Raw genomic sequence first — 23,560 nt, forward strand, 5'->3', positions numbered from 1 at the left:
TTGTTAGGTTTAGGAAAATGTCGTGGTTTGGGTTAAAATAACACAGGAAGTGCCGTAACTTTATACTTCCCGGTTCATAATTACATTTATTACATAAAAATTGTGAAATTCAACTGCAATACATTCAATTTCGTTACTATTTAATGAACTGCCGTCAGACTGTGTTGAACTGTGTTGGTGTTTTGTAACTCCAGTCTGCATTGTAGCACATAATCATCATGACTACAGTATGTTGCTTGTTTCCTGAATGCCACAGTCAATGTCAATGATTCTCGGTGCTGTTTTAGTTGCCCAGGCAACTCAGTTAATGACAGGGACCTGTGACAGACTGCCCCCCCCCCTCTCCTCCCTTCAGTAATTGTACTCTTTGATGACCATTTGTGCACTCCAGTGCGAAGGCTGTCTAAGAGGTGGGCGACCAGGGCATTTAAAGGAGACATCCGTGTTGAGAACTGCAGCTGGTTACAGCCGGCTCGGCTCCACTTTCAGGGAATGCAGTGTTAAAAGTGTCACTTTCTAGCAAAGCCGTGATTGATTGCATGACTTTTCCTCTTTTCAAAAGAAAGCACACAGTGTGCCATTTTTTTGTAAAGTAGAGGATTTAGTCATCCGTCTGTAATTGTGTTAACTTGTCAGTCAGAATGCACCATGGCTTGTGCTGTACCTAGACTGCTATACAAAGTGGTAACACAATTTAAATGTTACAAGAGGAGGAATCGATCCTAAAAAAAAAAAAAAATCAAAGCAGCAAGTGTGTTGTGTGGTGTTTGGTGTTCTTTTCGATCATGTAGTCACAGTGCTTGGCTGGTACATGGTCCTTCACCTTGGTGTTGTAGCTGTACAAGGCTCTGCCCTCGAATGACCCAAAGTATGGTGTGTTGATATCAGTAGAAACCAGAATCCCGGTTCATCTGGCATATGTGTTTTATATGTTCCAAAGTGCAGGACAAAAAGTTTGGGTGAGAACAGCTGAAAGTGTTGATATTTAGCCTGTTTTTTTTTATTTAATTTGTATTTATCAGTGTCTGCTATCTGTTTTAATGGTTTTATTACTTCACTTCTATAATTTGTATTAGATTTGTGATTATTAGAAGGCAAAACACTCTAACTTAAGGCCTTATAAGGCCAAATAATCAGCAAAAGCAGCAAACCTAAATTCTATTTCATATCAAAAAAGTGCACTCTTGTTCATTTAGTGCACATGGATTTATATAGCTCATTCTTGACCTTGAAAACAGCAGTTGACAAAACAATGTCTAGGTCCGCTTACTCGCTTGCTATGTCACCACCGTTGCCATGGAACTGTGTTCAAACTTATCCTGGTTGACTTAAAAGTTGAGCTTTAAAGTTAATTTTGACCTTGAAAGTGATTTGCAATGAGCACCTATTTCTAAATTATTTTGCGTACTTATGTACTGTACATGGGTGACCTCAAAGTATTAGTGCCAAGTGAAGAGGTGGAGTCTAATTGCCAAGCATTAAATTGTTGATGGGTTGCTAAAAATATGTATACAATATAGCACAACCAAAACCAATATGCAAGCTAAAATAGTCAATTTGCACCCTCATGAGGCCGACATGCAGCCATATATGTCGAGCCGCAGGCATACCTTTACACACAAGAAGTCACACATAGGATTAAAAAAAACAAAAACAATGACAGACCATCATTAATTTGAGCTCATTTAAAGAGTTTCTCAGCGTGCAGGATGTTGCGAGGCATTTGTGTTAATGAGCTACATCATTCATGTGAAATGATGGCACAATTAGGAAAACAAAAGTGCAAGGTGTGACAATTTAAGTGAATGTGCTTTGTCAGTGTCTGCAAACAACACCTCCGAGACAGTATATGCATAAAAGCCGGCTTATAAAAACATTGCGGGGAGGTGCGGGGGGGTTGGTTTAGAGGTCGGGATTTTCACCGGCAGATTTTTACCTTGCTACTCTGCACCCCAACCACGCTCCCACAGGAGTCTCTGTTGAAACACTGTGGCAGGAAATGAAATTAAAGCTGCTGAATACAGATGTTTTGATGCATGCCTGCGTGCTCGCTTGTGTGCGCGCGGCTGTGTGTTTTTGAGAGGCGTGCGTATTAACGAAAAAACTACAAACTGAGAAGAAGAGGGCTGCCAGCCGTGTCACAACACTGCAACATTGCTGGATTTGTAAATGTTCTACTCAGTGCCTCTCTCCTCCCCTCCGAAAGTCACTCACCTTGGGGCTCAAGAGGCTTATATGAAAGGTGACTTACAGTAAAAGAAGTGCTCGTTCTGTTTATGTGAATAAAAGCAATGTTCTCTGCCTCCCTCGTGCCAAACCCCCGATGTTTCTCTTTTTCTCTGACCTCTCTCCTCCCGCACCGTTGTACCTCCTGAACTTCCAATTTACCTTTTTTAACCTACAGAAGGTTTTGCCTGTTCTTTCCGTCCACATATGTCTCAACAGCCTTATGTAGCACTGTCAGACTCATTAGTTACACTCAGTCCATGCGGCGAGAGGGAGCCAACCACTCAGCCTAGCACGTAATGCAGCTTTAGTGTACTAATGAAACTGTAATTACAAAAATAATGAGGAACACGCAGTATCGTCCAGTAACTTAGGGCTAGTTATTTGTGAGCACGAATCATTGTGTGCAGAGTTTCCTTTTTAATTTTTCATGGATTCTGATGCTTTTTCTGCTCTTGCCGTGTTATGGAATGCACATTCAAAGCACTTCTGGCTTCTTCATTCTGCGGATTTCAGACTGTTGGGAGCAATATCCCCCCACAATGTGTGTTTGTATGATGTATTTGCGATGTATAATGAGGAACAATGTAGGCTAAGGTCCATTTCCCGTGCTACTTATAAAGTTATTGCCCCCAGCGGGCCTCATTTAGCAAAGTGTAGGCTATGTTGAGCCACGTTTAGTGTCCCTGCTACACTAGTTGCCGCAAAGCGCAGCAGCAAAAAAACAACACATTACAGGCATACTGTACACTTATCTGCATTTACACGGTGAGAACTTCTGGAATCTGCTGAGCATCAACCTGCTCAACGCGCATTCATTAAACCCACCTATCTCTGTTTACACAGTGAAGTCATCCGAGGACTCTGTTCCACCTTTTTAACTTTTCTTTCTCCTTTTAAATTGCAGCTACACACAGACTTGGACGTGGGCGGCAAGAACATCAAGTACGTCCTGGCAGGCGAGGGCGCCGGCACCATCTTCGCCATCAACGAATTAACGGGCGACATCCACGCCATGAAGAGGCTGGACCGCGAGGAGAAGGCAGAGTACACGCTAACAGCCCAGGTCGTTAACGCCGACACGGACGAGCCCTTGGAGCCGCCGTCCGAGTTCATCATCAAAGTGCAGGACATCAACGACAATCCACCGCAGTTCAACGAAGGCCCGTACCGAGCCTCTGTTCCAGAAATGTCTGCTGTTGGTGAGTCAACAATAGGCAGACTTCCCTTTTCTGGTTGCACACAGCAGCCTAATCAGTGTGTGAGATTTCCGAGACGGCTGATCTCTAATGCGCTACCGCATAAAAAAATAATGAGTGAATAGGAACAAGAGGAAATGAGTATGCCTATTTACACGCTTGCTTGCTATGAGCATCTCGGCAAATGAAAATATGAGAATGATATATCACTAGATGTTCACCCATAGCTCAGTGCTGCAGCTGAACAACTAGTGTCAGTGTCAACACACACTTACTGTAGCTAGGTTGCCTAATGCTAATTTTACATCCAGTAGAAAACAGCCCACTCACAAAGAAGTCAAGCTTACAAAATGCAAAAAAAAAAAAAATCTAATTCTTGAATTCTACAAAAGCTGAAAAAGCACATTTCAGACATGCTACAGCGACATCACCATATGTAGATAGAGCATTCGCCCTTCTGGCAAAGCATTAACAAATATACTATTCTCCACTTTGCATAGTTCAAGGGCCACTCAGTCTTATGATGTGGTGCATTTGGGAAAATGTATAATATTTATTGCATTCTTTAACATTTTCATGTGTGCAGTCAGTTATGTGGTATAAGCTGGTGATCACTGCAATCAAATATTTATGGAAAGATTAGGAAGTTCACAATGCAATATGTTGGAAAAAAAAAACTGTGTGGGACTAAAAGCAGAAAGCACTGCAGTGGACCACTTTATTTTGTATCAAAAGCTTTCCTTTTTTCTTCTTACCACAGCAGTAAGGCTTAGCAAACCTCGCTGTAGAAAAGTCTGTGCATGAATAGTTTTTAATTCAACATTCAAGCGTTTTAGTATAATCATAGATGGAGCAGAAGAAAGCCAAATAAAAGCATAAAGGGTTTGCATTTACACTGTTAGCACCACACTGTCACTTAGCTTGTCAACACCGACTGATGCTAATTGCCACGAGCTACCTTTCTTCAATCCCTCACAAACTGGTACACAAACCGCTGCAAACACTTTCCATTTCTCTGTATGCTAATGTATTCATATATTCACTTCATATATTCACATTCTTATTCCCGCCATGCATTTAAATGACCACTGCATGATGATCACATAATTCAAATGTATATAGCTCAGCTGGGATTGGCAGAAGCCTGTAAGTGGATCAGTACACTGTGTTTTTTTTATCCTTCAGGGGAGTCTTGTCACTGACCCCAGAGCAGCAGGAGTCTTGTAGAAAATGTTTCCATCGGTAGCAGGAAGCAGATCAGAGTGTGTCTTTATGCCGTTTTGACATTGGAGGAGTTCAGCGAGGGTGCCGAGGTCTGTTGTTGGGCGGTATGTGCTTGTTATTGTGTTTTTTTTTTTCTCATCGAGCTTCCTCTTGTTACCTGTCACAAAGCTGACATAACATGCTACAGCAGATGGTGCTAGGCATGTAACGGAATCTGTTCGGTAAATCCCATCTGTAGGTTGCAGCCTTTACGTCACGTCTTTGAGGTAACAGCGATTTAGCTCCAGCTTCTCATGATCATGACTTTTATTAGCTGCTGTTGCTGCTGCCACTCTTAGAAAGAAAGGTTCCAAACAGGCTCATCCTGAAGGGCTGAGGTTCTACCCAGAACCATTTGTGTCTGAAAAACTCTTTTTTGAAGAAGAAGAAAGGGTTTTTCAAGGGTTCTTTGTAAGAACAAGGGTTCCATTACGAACACTTCTTATCCAAAGAACCCTTTTTGGAAGAAAGAGTTCTTCAAGGATTGTTGAAAGTATCAATGTTAAGCCCACACCCCCCAAACAATTGTGATTGGGAGCCACGATTGTTGTGGGTTGCGCTGCACCACATCATCCCAGGCCCTTTAAGGTTCTAGATGAAACCCTTGGAATATAAAAGGGTTCTTGGTAAAACCCCTTGGATGGTTTTATAGATCAAACCCTTGGAATATGAATAGATTATTGGTAGAACCTCCTAGCTGGGTTCTTGTTAGCACCCTTAGAAGGTGGAAAAGTTATTGATACAACCTCCAGAGAGGGTTCTGGGTGGAACCCTTTAGCCATAAAATGGTTCTCTGTAGAACCTTGCATAGGGAGTTCTGGTTGGAAACTTTCACAGATGGTTCTAGGTAGAACCCTTTGTGTTGGGTTCTAGGTAGAACCCTCTGAAATGGTTCCAGGTGTAACCTTATAAAACAGTTTTACCAGGTACCAACAAATTTTCTGCCGATGAGGCCAAGCTGAATAACCCTACAATATACGTTTGAAGTTAGCATCTTCATTTCTTAGAGTGCTGCGGTGGAAGCAAAAAGGAACAAAATACAGTGCAAAAGAATGCATGTAAACACAGAATAACAGTGAACTCTTGTTGTCTGAACTCTGTTACTTGATCCCTGCTGCTCATTGTTTTGGATCTCGGTTGTTTGTAGCTCTCCAAGGGTTTTTGTCGGTGCAGTGCAGGGACAGCCATAGTGATGGGGTAGAGAGCAAAGTGGTGGTTGACAGCACTCTGTGATTTGCCAGTGGGAATAATGCATAAGAAATGGAAATCGGCATCTCTTTGTTGATTGTTGTTCCCTTTTGTCACTACTGATTAATTAAACATTCACGAATGCTCAGTTGTTCGCTTGAAAGGCTGTTTTTTTCCTTCCGCGACTAGTTTTCCTCTTGTTAAGTTTTCATGTGCCGCGGCATTATGAGAATAATCTGACGCTCCGGACAGACAAACAATAAGTCATTCATCTCTCTCGCCTCATATTCATAAATATCCAATTTCTTTACAGTGGCGTTTCATCTTTACCGCGTTGAAATGAGAGTTTGTGCAGGCCTCAGTGGATTACTGGAAGTGTGTTGTGCGGTGGATAACTAATAAAGTCTACAGGAAAGGGAAAATAAACAGATGTTGGTGAAATCTGCTGCATATGAGGAAATTCTTCCTCCACTACGAGAGACTGGGAAGCATTACAATGTAATCATGGCACATGCTAAGAGATGCCGCATTATGTCTGGTGTTGAGTTCAGACAATGCTGAGTGTGCTGATGTATTTCCGCCTAGCGAGAACCCACCTGCGTCTAATAATCAAAAATCTAATCCGGACCATAACAGGCTGGTTCTCTTGACGATGTTATCCACTTACAGAGCTTGTCACTTCCACTCCAGACTTCATCAATGTCTTACCAGCTCCTCGCTTATCGAGAGTGTGTCCACGGCGTATCAGTGAAACCGGGGGACAAATATCAACACCCACCTTTTATCTGCCAAGGACTACGGCAAGATAGAAAACCCCCGTCATTGAATGTCACCATCCCCCCCATAGGAAGCGGTCCCCACAGCCGGATGAGATATGTGACATGGGCCACCGAGGTCGCCGTGTTTCCTGTGCGTGGAGAAGCATAGAGGTTAATGGGAAATGAAGGAGAAAGACCTTTTGTTCTCCCTTTAAAAGGGCCAGTCGGATAAGACGTGTGGCTTTCCGTGACTTTTCTCTGACTTTCATTTCCCTGAATGGCTGAGAATGGAGGTGAATACCGTTCTAATTGTTTAGCGGATCGTCTCTCAAAGTACAGTGAGAGGAAGCGGGGAGCAGAGGTGGCGGTTGTGCTGGAGGCGAGACAGCCAGTCAGAATGGAGTTTGATCTCATTAGTGTAAGGAGCCAGGATAAGTCTGTCGTCAGTAGAGATTTTGTGACCGCTGTGCTTGACTGGATGTTACTATGGTGCTGTTTAACAAGTGGAAAAAAAAATAAATTGCATCTCCAAAATGTCAACTTTTTAGTAACGAGGGAAAACAGCTGTGTTTTTAAAAGCTGCATTCATTGATTTTTTTGTCCACTTTCATGGCGGCAGTGGAACAAACTAACACATAACACCATTTTTATAACACATTTACTCATTCAGCAGATACAGAGCAACATTGAAATTCATTTGGAGTTGTGTTTCTGACCACCTGACTGATAAAAATCCAATTTTCACTCTCCGTTTAGCTCTATTTTCTCTATGCACCATTTCCTGAAACTAAATTAAGCTATTTTGCTACTAAATGCTCCACTATGTTCACTAGCTAGGAGCAAATGTTATTTGTCTGCCATGGCTGGATGCCGGTACCAATACCAGTACCCTTAAAGTGATACTAATACCAATACAGTACATAATTTGATACCCATCATGTAACAGAACTGGCACTGGCTAACTAATTGCAGCGGTTACCGTTGATAAAGCTGTCCCCTGACCCATGGTGGCGGGACCGCGTTGTCATTGTCGCAAATTCCCCAAACCTATAGTGGTGGGATCACATTGTCGCGGGATCATGTTGTCACGGAGGGTTAACACCCACCCTCCAGCTCCCCTCCCAGTTTAAAAATAATCTCTGTCAGCACTGTCAATCCCCACTGTATGGGTTGTAAATGCTGCAGTATAGTGGGCCAATAACACACTGGATCTGGGCACAAAAAGGATCGATTGCAGGTATTGTTTGACTGGAGAAGTCTCAATACTACTTGGGTCTGGGTTATTTCAAATTGATACCTTAAAAGTATCAAATAATGATACCCAGCCCTACTAAAAGTTAACTATGTTACTTTAACATTGTAATTATGTAATTCCAAGTTATTAGCTGTGCACTAGTGTTAGCATTACTCTAGCGTATCCACCTCGAAACTCTTGTAACAACTTTCCGTATAATTGGTATGTTTGTGATTTAATTATTTGGAGCATTCGTTTTTCAGTGCAACCTACGTGTCATTAAAAATGGTTGAGATCATTTGCTTGTGTTTTATCTATTTGCTTGTATCGTCTTTAGTTGCATTTGGCTCTCTTCACCTAACAGTAGAAAAAAAAAAAGGCCCTGTACTTTAGTGCAACCCTATTATCTAGAAATTACGCTACTAATTTGTGTCCCAATTATGTTCTGATAAGAAACCTAATCAGTGCCTATTAAGTTAACATGGAGTGTTTGTTTGAGTGAATGTGTGGGTAGGATTAGGTAACAAAAGCTCTTTGGTTGAGGTTAAGAAGAGATTGTGGTTCAGTTAAATGCTAATAAACACATGCAGATTTTTTCTGTAATAAACCAAGACCGCAGTCTTTCCCTAACCTCGACCAAGTGCTGCAAGTGCCTAAACATAACCATAACAAGTTTCACAAGGGTTTAGTTGTATAAGCAATGTTGGATGACAATATCTGTATTTGCAACCAAATGAAATATGTGATCAGTGAACATTTTACTTTGTGACTTGCTAAATATGTTAATTAACACAATCTTATTATAATAAAGATAAGTCATTCAATTCCCTCCAAAACATATTTGCTGTTGCAAATTAGTAGTATATAATAGTAGTTCTTGGCAGACGGTTGTGTAGTATTGAGGAAAACTATGAACAACCCTTTTCACATCATACTCTTTTTCCATTGTTAATACAAATATATTCATTAGTGCAGCTTTAACATTCTAATTGAAAGATACAAATTATAATGAAATTAATATTTACTCTACCTCTCCATATCTCTCCTAAATTCATAGTGTCAGACGTGCATTCACTAGATAATTATGTTTCACTGTCACTTCTATTAAAAGCGAGTTTGTTGCTTATTTGTGAAAGCCCGGCCATGAGTAGAATCCTAATTCATTTGCATGGATTTATTGCACAGATCTCACAGGATTAGGAGATCCCGTTTCCCTGTTAATGGGGTCTCCGACTTTAAGGCCAGTACAAGCTGACAAATTCCCCCCGTATGTCTGTCGACCATATGCTGGAATTACGAGGCTCTGCCACCCTTCTGCAGCTAACAAGGGGGTTGTGATGTAGCTGGAAATTACAAAGTCTGCTTGAAGTGATGCTCCAGGTAATTAGGGGGAGGTCGCTAGACCATCCTCCCAGCACTAAGGGGGGGTGCGAATGACAATAATTGCTACACAGCGAAACAAACTTGCTGAAAGTTGTTTTGCCGGATGGAGCTCATGCGAGAGATGCCCCAGGAGTGTTGGGCTGCGAGTGTGCTTCATTATCAAGGCGATTAATAAACGGGCGCGTAGACAGATGGCCCGTCTCCTCTTTCGCACGGGCCGTGCTCCCTGGCACCCCGGCAAAATGAGTACCTGTATGGAAGCACGGATCCCCGCCAAATGTGTCAAGATCTGCTAAATTGGAGCGCAGACATTAAATTGAAGTGACATTAATAGATTACCTGGAGTTGATTTGCATTTTCAGAGTTATTATGGGTGCGGGTAACAGGACTAACAGGCACAGCCGTCTATGTAGGGGCCTTAATGATGTTTCTGATTACGCTCTCATCACCGACGGCAGCTGGGAAAATAAGTAAAGGCTTGTCATCACGGATTTGGACGATAAATGAGCAGACTTGATCAAGGGGAGACGTATGGAAATGAGCAAGATGCAGACCTTTATCAGAGCCCGTCGTCTCACGCTATACCCAACATACAGCAGAAAGCGCGTCGCGATCACAGATGATTTAATACCCACGCACTTTTAGAAGTGATACATAATCCTGCATGAAGGCTAACATTGTTAAATACTGCTGCATATTTCATCAAAGCATCTCTATGTGCATCTGTGTCTATCTATCTATCTCTATCCATCTGATTCGTATTGCTCCTCACTTATTTTTCTACACATTGCCATCTTTCAGATCAATACACGGAGAGCTGAGCTATTTTCAGAGCATTTCATGCTCCACTTGGGCCAGATGTTCTATAAAAATCCCCCTCCTTGATATACCTAAAAATATGATTGTGCTATGCTGATCTTGCAGTAAATCTTGAACATATCTTGGTCTTGGAAACTCTGAGTCTCAATGCATTTAAATGCAGTTTAACTTGAATAAACCCTAGCAGCATTTCAGAGTCACAGCAACCCACATAAGTAAAAAGCAGCACATTTATAGTGCATCTTTTATCTGGCATTTCTCGGTTGAGCTTTGAGCAGGGAGTTAAGAGCGAGGCTGTCTGGTGTTTGTGTCTCTCTCTTCTCTGATCCTAGACTCCGGTCTGCAGCTTGGCAGATGGACTGAGTGGCAGGGGGCCCCTGGCCCTTTAACATAGTGGGCAGCTGGGCCAGAGCCGGGCCAGTGGCTGGGGCCGGGGCACATCTGACGAGCAGGCTCCCGGGCTGGGCAGGGACGTGGCAGGCCGGGGGTTTGGTGGTGATGGTAGTGGCGGTTCACAGGCTGAGCTGAGGGTGAGAGGGGGTCAGAGCGGTGAACCTGGCCAAGGCTGCGACTCTCGCAGGCCTGTCTAACTGCCAGGCGGCGGGCATGCCAGCATGGCCTTTTTCGGTGGCCGTGCTAAATGGGGATAGGACAGGCCTCCGAGGCAGAAAGGATTTAACTGACATGCTGGAGTTTCCCTGTAAATAACCTGCTACTCCTATCTATCTCACCTCATTTGGCAACGGCATCTGCACTTGTGCATCTGTGTGTGTGCACTTATCTCCTGTGTAAGTGGGTTTATTTGTAGGCTTGCTTTTATTCACATCTGTTTGTGTCTCTAATACTTGTCACCTGTCCAGGGCTGGCTTAAGGCATAGGCCGTATAGGCGGTCGCCTGTAGGGCACCAACTTCTAGGGCGCCACCTTCTAGGGGGCGCTGGTCACCCTCCAAAAACAACAAAAAAAAAAAATGCCAGTGGGCGCCCTTCCTTATTTTCTGCATTGATGTAACTAAAAAAGAAAGAAAGAAAGAAAGCTGCCCTTCACCTGTCAATATCCCAGTACATCCATTCTTCTTCATGGCTGCTCTTGTCTGTAGCTTCACCCAGCAGCATTGTTAATTCAGCATCTCTTTGTTTCACATTTAGCCATTACATAACCTATACTGTGTATGAGAAAAAAAGGTAAAGTCAAATATTCCCTTGCTAACACATATGTTGTTAAAAAAAAAAAAAAAATCACAAAAAGCATACACGCGCATAATAACAGCTGCTCAACATCACGTACAAATGTATATTACTAATTCATCAAATGTTATTTATTATCCAATGTACCTCTGAATTATGTATGTAACATCATCAGTCACTGGTCCAGATACAGTAATATAAGCCCTTTAGAGCCTCCTGGGGCATTATTTTGTTTCTAGAGCGTGCAGGCATGCACACGCTGTACAGTACATGTAAATGCATGTGTATTTCATGCACAGAAGTGAACATGTGCACTAAAACGCATACCTCCTGTATGTTAGCATAAGGCAGCGCGGTCGTAAAGACGCTGTTGTTCAGGTGTAATTTGTCCCCACTCCCCTGTGTAGCCTGCAGAGACGCACTCTCTTTGTAACTCGCTGCCTCTCTTCCTCTCATGCACACAGACTTTTTTTTTTGCTCTCCTTCTCTTGTACTTCTCCCTTCCTCCCTTTTGCTCGCCATCGCTCTCTTTTGCTAAGGCTAATGCTCTCTCTCGGTCTTCCCTTGAGGGAGAACAAAAAAAGTAGCTGGCTTCTAGGTAATGAAGCCCTTCAATGTGATCTGCATGAGATTGCCTCCCTCGCTGGCCTGGCTGCCTTGCCCCGATGAATAGCAAAAGACTCTCAATTAGACTAAGGACAAAAAGCAGCTTTCTCCTTAGCCACAGTGTCGTTTCTCAAACAAAGTCGCCTCTTCTTTTTTCTTATTTTTCTTTCTGCACCGTGCCCGTGAAGTAGAAAGGGAAGAGAAATCCAAAGGAAGGAGGTAAATAACAAGCAAAGTTCATGAAAGGGAAGGTAAATGAGAGAGAGTGGTGTGTGTCGGAGCATGTATACAAGCTGCCTGTTTCTGTAATGATGAGGGGAAGGATGCGAGTAGCCGGGGCCCGTCACAAATGCCACCATCTGTGTTGTTGCACTGAGTGGATGTGATTATAAATGGATTTCATGCAAGAGGGTCAACAGTGGGTACAATGGAACATGAGGGAAGCAGAGGTTAAAAACAAATTTAATTTGTCTAAATTCATTTTTTTAAATATTCATAAGGCTGCAGTGTTAGAATTAACACCTGAAAAGACCTTTTTTTTTGTTTTCAAAAACCCGTAACCTGTCACGTCCCAGGTTACTGTCCTGCTTAATTAAGTGTTTGTAATGAAAGTTTTTGCAGCCTTGAAATGCATGTAGGACTCATCTTTCGCTGTCATGCTGTCACACACTGCTGATCACTGCATCAAGGTCAGTTAATCAATCTGAGAGTGAAAACAAGGACACAGCATCCTCCCTTCAGCATTGCTGCAGGGGAGGAGAGGGACTCATCCGAGACACTGCGATGTCTTCTGGTGGCCACTGGTGGGCAGATCACCTTACTGTGAGTGAGTGAGTGAGTGAGTGAATGAATGAGTTTGCGGTTTGAGTTACTTTCTGAAAACACTTCGAAATGTGAACAGTCTCGCAGTCAGACTGTCTCAGACTGTCTCTGGATGTAGGGTGGACTTATACACAATATTGTTGTCGGTTACGATGGTCACTATGTCAGATTAGACGATTGAGAGTCATAAATTTGTGTTATGACGTGGCTGAGAGGCGTTTACAGACTGCACGTAAGTCCTCGACCAATCATCGCTGGTCGTATTTCACGACGTGCGTGATGTCATCAGGAAGGAAGCTTAATACTAATAGCAGTAGCGTACTCACTGGGATGCTTAAGTGCCTTCTCCTATTTCATGCCAGCTTCACCTCACAGTACCAACATCGTTCCTCTTTCCTATTGGTCAAAGTCACGGCCATGACGGAACACGTCGTGGAACGCAAAAACAATCAAACATGCTAGACTTTCTGTCGGGTTGTTGTGACCGGTTGTCGTCTACTACGACACACTACATGAGATAAAACGCTCCGTAGGACCCTCATTGTCGTTCCCGATCCAAGCCGATACCCTACGACGGCCGTGTCGGGCTATAATCAGGCTGATAAAGAGTAGCCTGAATCAGCCAGTCGATAAATTCATTAGTCTATTGACAGAAAATTAATCAGCAACTAAAATAATATTGATTCACTAATTGTCATTTAAAAAAAAAAAAAAATTAAATGAAGACGTCACGTTGTGTTTTAGGAAACTGTAATTCACATTGTTTCTCTATTTTCTGACCTTTTATTGACCATATTATTAATTGATGAATGGATCATTTGAGAGAATAAACAGCAGATAATGAAAATACTGTTAACCACCGTTGGCTTTCTTCTGGGCCAAAGTGGGTGGTGAAGTCTTTGTTATCTGTTGGCTCTGATTTGAATCTGTGTGCTTCTGATCAACCATTGATGTGAAGCAGTAACAGAGACAGCTTGTACACAATGGAAGAAGAACTTCACGCTGTGAAAGGGACATTTTATCATGACGAGCACCTCTCATTTTTAAAGGCTACTTCAGCATTGTAGCGTTGCACCTCGTGCAGTTGGGGACTTGCAAGAATGATGCAAATCAATTCAAGGGAGACAGAGATATTCTTATTTTTAGTCCCTTATTTGGTTCTTATTAAAAACAACAACAACTGGATCCTACAATCAGGCGTGTCATTCCCCTTTTCTGCAACAAACAAAATAATGCCAACATTTCTGCATTTTTCTTTTATCTTGTCCTTATTGCATATTTGGTATTGAGGTGATCCAGAAGTAATCAGATTTGTACTATTACTATTATTTTTAGATTGTGATTCTTGGTTACTGAATACATTTGTTGAAAAGGTAATTAGTAATTGTATCGAATATATTTTAAAGTAACCCTCTCAACTATGCATACAATTCCCATAATGCACAGAGTTTTTCGCTACACTCACTTGGTAAATGCTCACATCTTTTGAACATCACAGTCCCCATGACGTAGGCCTTCTGTTTAAAGTGTGTAGTCTCCAAACAGATTTTTCTTAGGCTTGACAAAACTCCTCCAGAGCCACAGAGGACATTTACTGTTTTCACTAGTTGTGTAGTTCACTATGACTTATAAATTGACTTTAACGTAACGTTAATGTAAAATTCCACTGCAGCCCTACCTTGCACGGCAGCTGGACACTTACAATGTCACAAGATCATGCGAGAATCGCGGGATCTAATGTCTCACGAAAATCCATCTTGTCAGGCTTCAAGCAATGCGTTTGTGTCCGGCTCGCCAGACAACAGACCAATCAGCGTCCTGTGAAGAGCTACTGCAGCTACAGGTGTGGCTTAGGTGTGTGTGTGAGGCGTTGCCATGGAGAGGCGACTGTTCATTCCAAACAACAACAGCGGCTCCTGAAGAGGTTAGCCTAGATGCTGCTATAGCATCAGTTCTATCAGAACTGAAGAGCATTTCTTCATTGAAAGAAGAGCAAATAATTGCATTGAAGGCAATGTTTCGCTTTCGTTAGTTTGATTGACAGATGGTTCATCAAAGTATTTTTTGAAAGTGCCTGCCCTTTTCCAAATAGTTTCCAGTGACGGCTTCTCAGATGGTTCTGTGTAACAAACCCTCTGACAGGGTCAGGTTAACTGGTAATGGAGTGCTATCCAATTGATACTTTAGTAAATGATTTGAATCACCTTCATTGTTCACCCCTAAAGTGAACCAGCTCTCAAAAAGCACATCCTTTGTGTGCACTGACCACAGCTCATACTGTATTCTATTCAGAGCCCATCTGATGCTGTGAGGAGGCAAAAGTGGGTAAATGTAGATAGACACAGAGTTGTTGTGACCAAGACACAATGTATATTTTTTATCAATCTTTAATTTTTTTTTTTTTTATATATATATATATATATTTTGACTTTATATGTTTATGTAGTATAAATTAAGTGTTTTAATTTTTTATATTTTTAATATTCAATTTTTTTTCAAAGCCTCAACAGCAAGAATACCAGTAACACAGATGTGGTATAAAAGCACTGATGTACAGCAGCTGGCCTTCAACCAGTATAGCATGACCCTGAGTATGTTATTGCTGACAACGATGACAACGGCTATTTGGTGACATATAGATGACAACCTCACCTGTATGTGAGATCAGTAAAGTTTGCAGTCATTAGTCCAGGTACATATCACATCTTACTGGAGATAGATCTGGTGTAGCTCGGCTCATTTTCGTTTTCATTTTTGGCGAGGAAAAACTGGTATGGCCATTTCCAAAGAGATCCTTTGACCTCTGACCTCAAGATATGTATATGAAAATGGGTTCTATGGGTACCCACGAGTCTCCCCTTTACAGACATGCCCACTTTATGATAATCACATGCAGTTTTGGGGAAAGTCATAGTCAAGTCAGCACACTGACACACTGACAGCTGTTGTTGCCTGTTGGGCTGCAGTTTGCACATTTTTTTATGCTAAATGCAGTACCTGTGAGAGTTTCTGGACAATACATACTTGACCAATCTCCCTTTAAGGTACATTTTGAACAAGATAAAAAACTTGCATACATTAATTTGTGATTAATCCTGATTAACTATGGATAATCATGCAATTAATCGTAATTAAATATTTTAATCAATTGACAGCCCTAGTTTACCATGTTAGACAGATGGCTTTTTTAATTTTGTTGTTTTTGTTTCTTAATTTATTTATGCTTGCACAACAGAGTTCTGTAATTTCATCTTTAGCTATTAACTTCTGCAGTAATTTATTTCTGATGATTAAGACATAACACATTTAATGGATTTTATACAATTGCGTTATCTTCAATTTGACACAAAAGTTCCGTTTCAAAGGAATCGTGGAAGTAATCTTAACTTTCCAGTGTGTGGGTCTGTGTGGCGTCCTTATCGGCTGTGTTAAATATCAGCCCCAAGTGACGAGGGACTGTTTGAAGTCACGCTGGTGAGTGGGAGGTCCTCTCCGCTATCGACGCTATAACAGGCGAAACGAGAAGGTTCTCCAGCTCGCACCTCCGACTTGGCAAATGCTTACTCATATCTGCTAAGATGCCAGGATGCTTTCTCGTACACATTCTTCAGCACACAGCCGCGGCTCACCTATTAATTATTGAAGAAGAGAGTTGTGGATATTTAATGTTGTGTTGTAGGGCCTTTTTTTTCCAGTACATTTTTCCTGCTCTGCATTCATCCCTCTTTGCTCCTCGGCGTCTCCCTCCCGCTGCATCTTGTATTGCGTGGTACGTCGTCCCCACTTACTCTTTGCTTTTTTCAAAAAAAAAAAGAAAAGCAAGAAGAACTTTTTGCTCTGTGGCTCTGCAGCCAAGAAGTCAACATGAATGTGTGTGTATGCGTTGGAGGCTTTGCTCCCTTTTCATGCTTCAGGTGATTTTACAGTGTTGAGCTGCAAGAACAGGATCCCCTTGTACTCTCATCCCTCCATGTCTGCATTATTAATTGTCTGAGGTACCGACCATAGCTATTTGGACCCTGCAGGCACCCAGCACTCAGTGCCTAAAATTAAAAGCAACGATTGCATCCCATTGGAAAGTTACTCCCACAAAAGACAGACTTGATTTAACTGCAAGAAAAACCCAATTACATAAAGAAAGATGCTTTTTTTTTCTTGTATGTGGTAATGTGTGTGTGAGTACAATATACAGCCAAGATTCATGTGCCATTCTGTAGCTGGTGGTGGAGGGGGGGATTGGTCAATGCAACATAAATAGGGGTGGAACACATTCATCAAGGTGGCAGAGATTTGAGACTGGAGAGGCCCATCCAATCACCGGCGGAGAACAAAGGGGAGAGGCATAAAAGTCTGTACAGCAAGGTCATTTGAAAAAGAAGCTGATAAGACGAAGGGATCAAATCTCCAGTACGGAGCGAGGCCCTCCTCTTGATGTCTGTCCCCATTAACTAAAGCCCTCGCCTGGCTCGCACAGTCACTGCCACGCCTCAGCTGTCTGATACAATGAAAGGGAAAGGAAGAAAAAAGAAGAAGACTCGTTCACCGTGCTGTGCTTTCACTGCTTTTATTTTGTCATCAAAATATATGGCCCCGCTTGTGATTTAGTTTTCTAACCTTTTCTTTTTTCTTATATCTTGTCCAGATATTACTTTAAATGTTCTGTTTTTTAGGGCTTTCAATCTATTTAACTGTTTAATTAATTGCAATTATTTGCGATTAATTGCAAATTAATTGCACATTCTTTATCTGTTCAAAATGTATCTTCATTGTCGATTGTCAACTATTTAATACGCTTATCAACATATGAGTGGGAAAATATGCTTGCTTTCATGCAAATATATGTATATATGTATTATTGGAAATCAATTATCAACACAAAACAATGACACTTATTGTCCAGAAACCCTCACAGGTACTGCCTTTAGCTTATAAAATATGCTCAAATCATAACATGGCAAACTGCAGCCCAACAGGCAATAACAGCTGACAGTGTGTTAGTGTGCTGGCTTGACGATGACTAGACCCAAACTTGATGTGATTATCATAAAGTGGGTATGCCTGTAAAGGGGAGACTCGTGGGTACCCTTAGAACCCCTTTTCATTCACATATCTTGAGGTCAGAAGTCAAGGGACCCCTTTGAAAATGGCCATGCCAGTTTTTCCTCACCAAAATTTGGCATAAGTTTGGAGCCTCCTTCACGACCAGCTAGTATGCCATGGTTCAAATGGATTACTTAAGTTTTTCTATTTTCATATGAGGCCGGTATCTTTACTCTAGCTTTAAAACTGAGCCCGCTACAATCTCCGTTGTTCATACGAACTCGGTAAACACGACCCCATTTCAAGGCACCAAAAGTCCACATCTTTGGAACCTCACACTCTCAATAATGCAGGCCTTCTGTTAAAAATGTGTTGTCTCCAACCAGATTTAAAAATTTAGCCTAAGTTTGGAGCATTATTTAACCTCCTTTGCGACAATCTAGTATGACATGGTTGGTACCAATGGATTCCTTAAAGTTTTTAGTTTCACATGATGCCAGTATTCACTCTAGCTTTAGAAATGTGTTGTGTTAATGTGTTAAAGGAATTAGTGGCGTTAAAACAAATTGTCAAAGTTAACGCGTTATTATCGCGTTAACTTTGACAGCCCTATTTTTAACCTTTTCCTTTTGTTTTCTTATTTCTTGTCCAGATATCACTTCAAATGTTCTGTTTTTTTATCATATTTTAGAGCAGAGTGATACCAAATTGAGGTGTGGTTACTGTTTGTCTTCCCCTCCTGTCTCGCTGTCGTGCAGACGGCTGATTTGTGGCATCACACTGCCTTCTTCTCCTGCTCCGGCTGTTTTGTGTGTTGGAGCATTGGCAGCTGCATTGCTCTCAACGCTGCAGTATGGATTTAGTCCGTTTGTGGTTTTACCACAGTCACAGTCTGGTGTCCACACACACACACACACACGCACACACACACACACACACACACAAACACACACAAACACAGTCAATCTTACAGCAGGTTTACTATGTCACACTGGGGGCTGCTGTGTAATTGGGTGAATCTGCTCTCCAGCACGCTACAGAGATAGCCCTTTAAAATTTCACTTCACTTCTGGGAGTGTAAACAAACCTTGGGATTACTAGGGGTGTAAATCCACATTCCACCATTTCTGTCGCTCTCCTCGCCTCTCATTTTTCTCCCCCTCTTTTTTCCTGTTGGCCACCTACTTTGAGAGTTTATGGGCAGGTTTGCTCAGTATTTGGAGTGTGTGTTTGTGCATCTGTCTGTCTCCCTGTGTTTTATGACTGTCAGCATGTTAACAAGTGCACGGACGTGTGTCTATCTCCATCGTGGTCATGTGTACGTCGGTGCTAGGTGCGCGCTGTGGGCGTGTATTTTATGCATGTCTGTCGTGCGGACGCTTTATGTGCAGCTCTCTGTCTGTGTGTTCTCTGTGATGGATTGCTTGTCAGGCGGCAGCATAGCACCGCTCTCACCGGCTGACGGAGACATTAAGTCGCCAGTCACGTAGACGTAGTAGGTTTCACCATTCCTCTGGGGAAAAAAAAGCGCTTTAACCCTTCTTGCTCCGGGACGGCTGTCAAATGACAGAGTGTGTTACTTAGAAGGTGCTCGGCGCTAAAACCCGCAGTGTGGCTGGATTCAGTGGAGTTCAGCGGCTTAATGCAGTTGTGTGGGAGGTGGAAGACCTCTGTCCCACGTTGCTTTTAGATGGGCCAAACGCTGGGGTTATGGCCTGCAGTCTGGGTGCCGGGGGCTTGATTTCTTTATTTATTTCTTTATTTTATTTTACTTCTGCAGGGTGTAAGAATAGACAATATGTAATTGACAGAGCACATCTTGTTGCAGTGCTGCAGCCTTGGGGAGTCGGTGCTGAGGGAGGGATGACAACGCTTCCCTCCAACTCCGTCCTTTGTTTTTAATGCAACGTCATCCTCAGTGCTGCTGCTGCTGCCCCCAGAATATGAAAATAGCACACTGAATGTGAATGTTCACACCAGCACTTACAGAAAATGTAGTCTTTCTGTTACAGATTGCTGAAAAGCACCCCTGAGTATATATAGTGTTCATTTTTTGCAATCATTTTCATTTTGTGACAGGTTGTAATGCATTATATATATATATGTTAATATATACCAGAGTTATTTCAACATATACTCATACAACAGTTCGTATGATATCCTATGAAAAAGTTATTCCTCCTTTTTTGTTCGTTTTCATACGAATGTCCAGCAACACGTGTCAATTTCCACTACATACATGCATACGGTATTTTCAAAACAAACTTCCGTCCTCACAGGAAACAACTTGGTTAGGTTTAGGCAATAAAACTAGTTAGTTAGGTTTAGGAAAATATCGTGGTTTGGCTTAAAATAACTCCGGAAGTCGCGTTATTTAAGTACTTAAATTACATGACAAATAAATGTTTTTTGGGCTGTCTTAGACCATAGGAATAGCATGTATGGCTTTTGAAAATTGTGTGGGTGTAAGTGTAGGAAAAAGGTGCATCAAAGCAAAGCAAGAAACTAAAGCAACCTAACCAAACCAAATGGGAACCCAACACTGCAGCAGAGTGGAGAATAATCAGCCCAGAGACAGTGACAAAGCTGCAGCCATGGTTTAAGTAAAATAGGAGCACCAGGCCCAGGTGTTCCAGATTACACCAATCAGCCAATCAGTCAGCTGCAGAGCAGGGAGAGAGACACAGGTTAGTAACTGGTCAAACCTCCAGGTGACACACAGGGTCATCACAATAGTATTGAATATTCTTGTCTAAATGAGCAACACTTAAAGTTAGTTTTTAAATGAAAAAAATATCCTTAGTCATTATTCATTGACAGGAAGTTTGATCACATTTGATTGACAGGGGCCTGGTAACATGAGCAAACATTTACACACAAACAATTACCACTTCCGTGTCCGTCACGTGATGCCATTAGGCCCAAAGAGACTTTTTCCGATAGACTTACATTGGGAAAGAGACGTCTGTAACTCAGCGGATATTTTATTTTATTTCTTTTTTTTTTTTTTAGGTAAATCAACTTCCCGGTTCAAACACTAGAATAGCCCTTATTTAAATCATTAGGTCTTACAGGTTGTAAAATGCATTAATAGCCGATTACAGAGTTATTTTCATGCTGCTGTTCATGTGAATGAGCCCCAGACCGCGGCTGGACCGCGGCTTGGAGGCGGAGTTATAGGAAACACTAGTGCGCTTGCTCTATGGACCCAATGGATGCGGAAGATCTCCAGAAGATCTGGGTAATTTTATACTCGGCAGTCAAGTCATTTTTGCTTCATGCGCCACTGAGCAACTTTTATAGCAATGAACCCTGTGTACAGTTCTCTTTATACATCCATGGTGTAAAAGCTCAGAAAAATCAACTTCATTCCGGAAAAAAATTCTGTTGTTTTTTTTTGCCACATAATATTTGCATTTTGCGATTCACTGTGGCAAAGTTATCTCTTTGTCAATTTCCTATAATTTGATAGTGCTCTCCAACCAATTTTGAATCGCTTCTTCCTTCTATGTCAAGTGAGGTTTGCGTGGGTATCTTTTGTTCTCCTTCTCCCTACTGATGTGACTCAATGGTTTGCAGTAGTATTTGATACTGACGACATTTGCTGCTAACTTGTTGTGAGAATTTAAACTTGATAAACCAGCAGCAAGCTACACAGTTTGTACTTAAACAGGACATGGCATTTTTTCTTTTTTAAATTGGATATCACTCCTAATTTCCTCCTTGTTGGATACGTATCCATCAAAAAAAGGGTATTCTATTATTTTAGTCTGGAGCACAGTGGCTCTGCATTCACACAGATATACACAAACGCACACACACTGGGAGTTGTCTTGTGTTGGCCACTGAGCAGCTCAGCTGGAACAGTATTGGGCTACACGCCTCGTTAAGGGCATTTTGGCAACACTGTTTACATAAGTAATTCATTTCTGGTGTTAAGTAATAACTTTGATCTCTGGTTTACCACTCTCAGGAGCTAGTGCTGATGTAGCGCGGCAAAAATTATTAACCGCAAGTTCATTTCCCACCACAGTTTTGCATTATGCTGAAACTTGTTTTTTTTTCATCTTTTTTTTAAGGAAGCATAATTCACATTAAACACTCTTGCCCCTGTGGCAGTGTTCTCAAATTAAGCAACATTTTGTTCATTTACCCATGATAAAGTTGTTCATTAGAAAATATACTTTGCCTTATTCTCCGCTATTACCTCGCCATTGTAAACGCCTTGGGAGCAATTAAACATGTGAAGTGGCCAATTTTCCGTCCTCGACTTCCAGTCCTGAACTCTATCTGCATGTTGCACACACTTCCCTATGAACTAATTAAAGTGAATCAATGACACAAGCCTTTAAAATGGCGGCGTGTGTCATGGCCATCGGTGGGGAACAAAGGACCCTCTTAATTATTTTGTTCCTGCCGCTCCCGTGTACGGCTTGTCAAGGCGGCAGACGCGGTATAGCCGAGTCCTTGAAATAGGGATGTCATGTACACACACAGACACGTATTGTACAAACACACACGCTGTCCCCAGTATCTCGGTGACGGCTCCCCCTCTGTCTTATAAAGGACTAGTAATTGTACTACAACAATGACAATGTAAGTGCTTAAGTGTGACGGTCCCCTTACTCTTCAAAAGTGCAGCGTCCCTTATCCATCATTGACTCTTGGGAACAATGCCTTGGATGCTGACAACCATATCTTATCTTCAAGATATATATTTCTTTTCTTCCTATTGTAAGGCATCCTCTGGCCCATGTTGTATTCGGCCCGAGTCTAATTTTGAAAAGTGTGTTACGGCCCGATATAAACACATATATCCTGATCTTTTCAGCCTTCCGCAGGGTGTTCCTCATTCATTTGTCCTCAGCTGCGGCCCTGCTGAAACACGCACTTTAGGATGAGTATGCATTAGTCCTGTTATGAAGACTAATGGGCTCAGAGAGACCATGTTTTTTCCCTCCTTGCAATTATTTATCGTGCCTCCCTGTAATCCGAAATACTTACATCTTTCAGGTATAAATATAAAGCATCACGGCAGAGGAGGGCAACCACTTTTAGTCACCAGCCTGGGCTGTAGATCACAGGAGCGTTGTTGGTGGAGATGGTGACAAATGAAGGGGTGGGAGGCTGCATTGGAAAAAAAGAAGTGCACACATGCCAATTGTTTATGAGCATGCTGATTTGTTTAAGGGTTTCCCTCAATGCCCATCTGCAGTGTTGCCATAAATGCCCATCTGCAGCCCAGGAATCTAAAACTGGCTTTGTAGGAAAATCAACTGGCAGCACTCCAAGTATGTCATCTTCTCCTCTGAGAGAATAGACGGACGGGGATGGATGGATGGATGAAAGGATGCCTCGACACGCTTGTTTTCTCCACCTCGTTACAACCGTTTCTGTGTTATCGAGAGCTTTGGCCCGCCACGCTATACAGCACTGCAGCGCTGCACACTTTGTGTTTGACAATACTCTGCCTCGCGGAGCTAATCGCCTCTTAATTCTTGCATCACTCCCCATCCGTGCGCGTGCATTTCAATCAAATAGGTGGTACTGTCCAAAAATAGTGCTGCCGGCGCTGCCGGGAGAGATGGGCTGTCAGTCTCCCTGTCTGATCATGAGCTATTATCCTCTCTGCCCACAGACAGGAGAGAGAGCAACACCGGTGTCTATGTGATCGTGATCAATACATAATCACTTTCCTGTCACCGCGATGGCGCTATCAGGGGACAATCCAGCCCCACGGACCAGCCATTTTAGAAAAAAAGAGTTTGGCACGCCATTATTCTGACCTAGAAAAGCGGGCGGGGGAGGGGGGTGAGCTGTGGCTAAGTGAAGGCT

The 23,560-nt window shown here is 42.2% G+C and overlaps 1 protein-coding gene across 2 annotated transcripts in view; it reads left to right on the top strand.

Moving 5' to 3' along the window:
• cdh8 (cadherin 8) overlaps window positions 1–23,560 on the top strand; it is a 116,823-nt gene that overhangs the window by 42,901 nt on the left and 50,362 nt on the right. For both annotated transcript variants that reach the window (XM_037748628.1, XM_037748636.1), the window contains exon 3: window positions 3,134–3,428. In XM_037748628.1, the coding sequence (XP_037604556.1) occupies window positions 3,134–3,428 (295 nt within the window). The remainder of the gene's footprint in view (window positions 1–3,133; window positions 3,429–23,560) is intronic.

This window comes from Sebastes umbrosus, chromosome 2 (genome assembly GCF_015220745.1).
Source record: "Sebastes umbrosus isolate fSebUmb1 chromosome 2, fSebUmb1.pri, whole genome shotgun sequence".
In the NCBI taxonomy this organism is placed as follows: Eukaryota; Metazoa; Chordata; class Actinopteri; order Perciformes; family Sebastidae; genus Sebastes; species Sebastes umbrosus.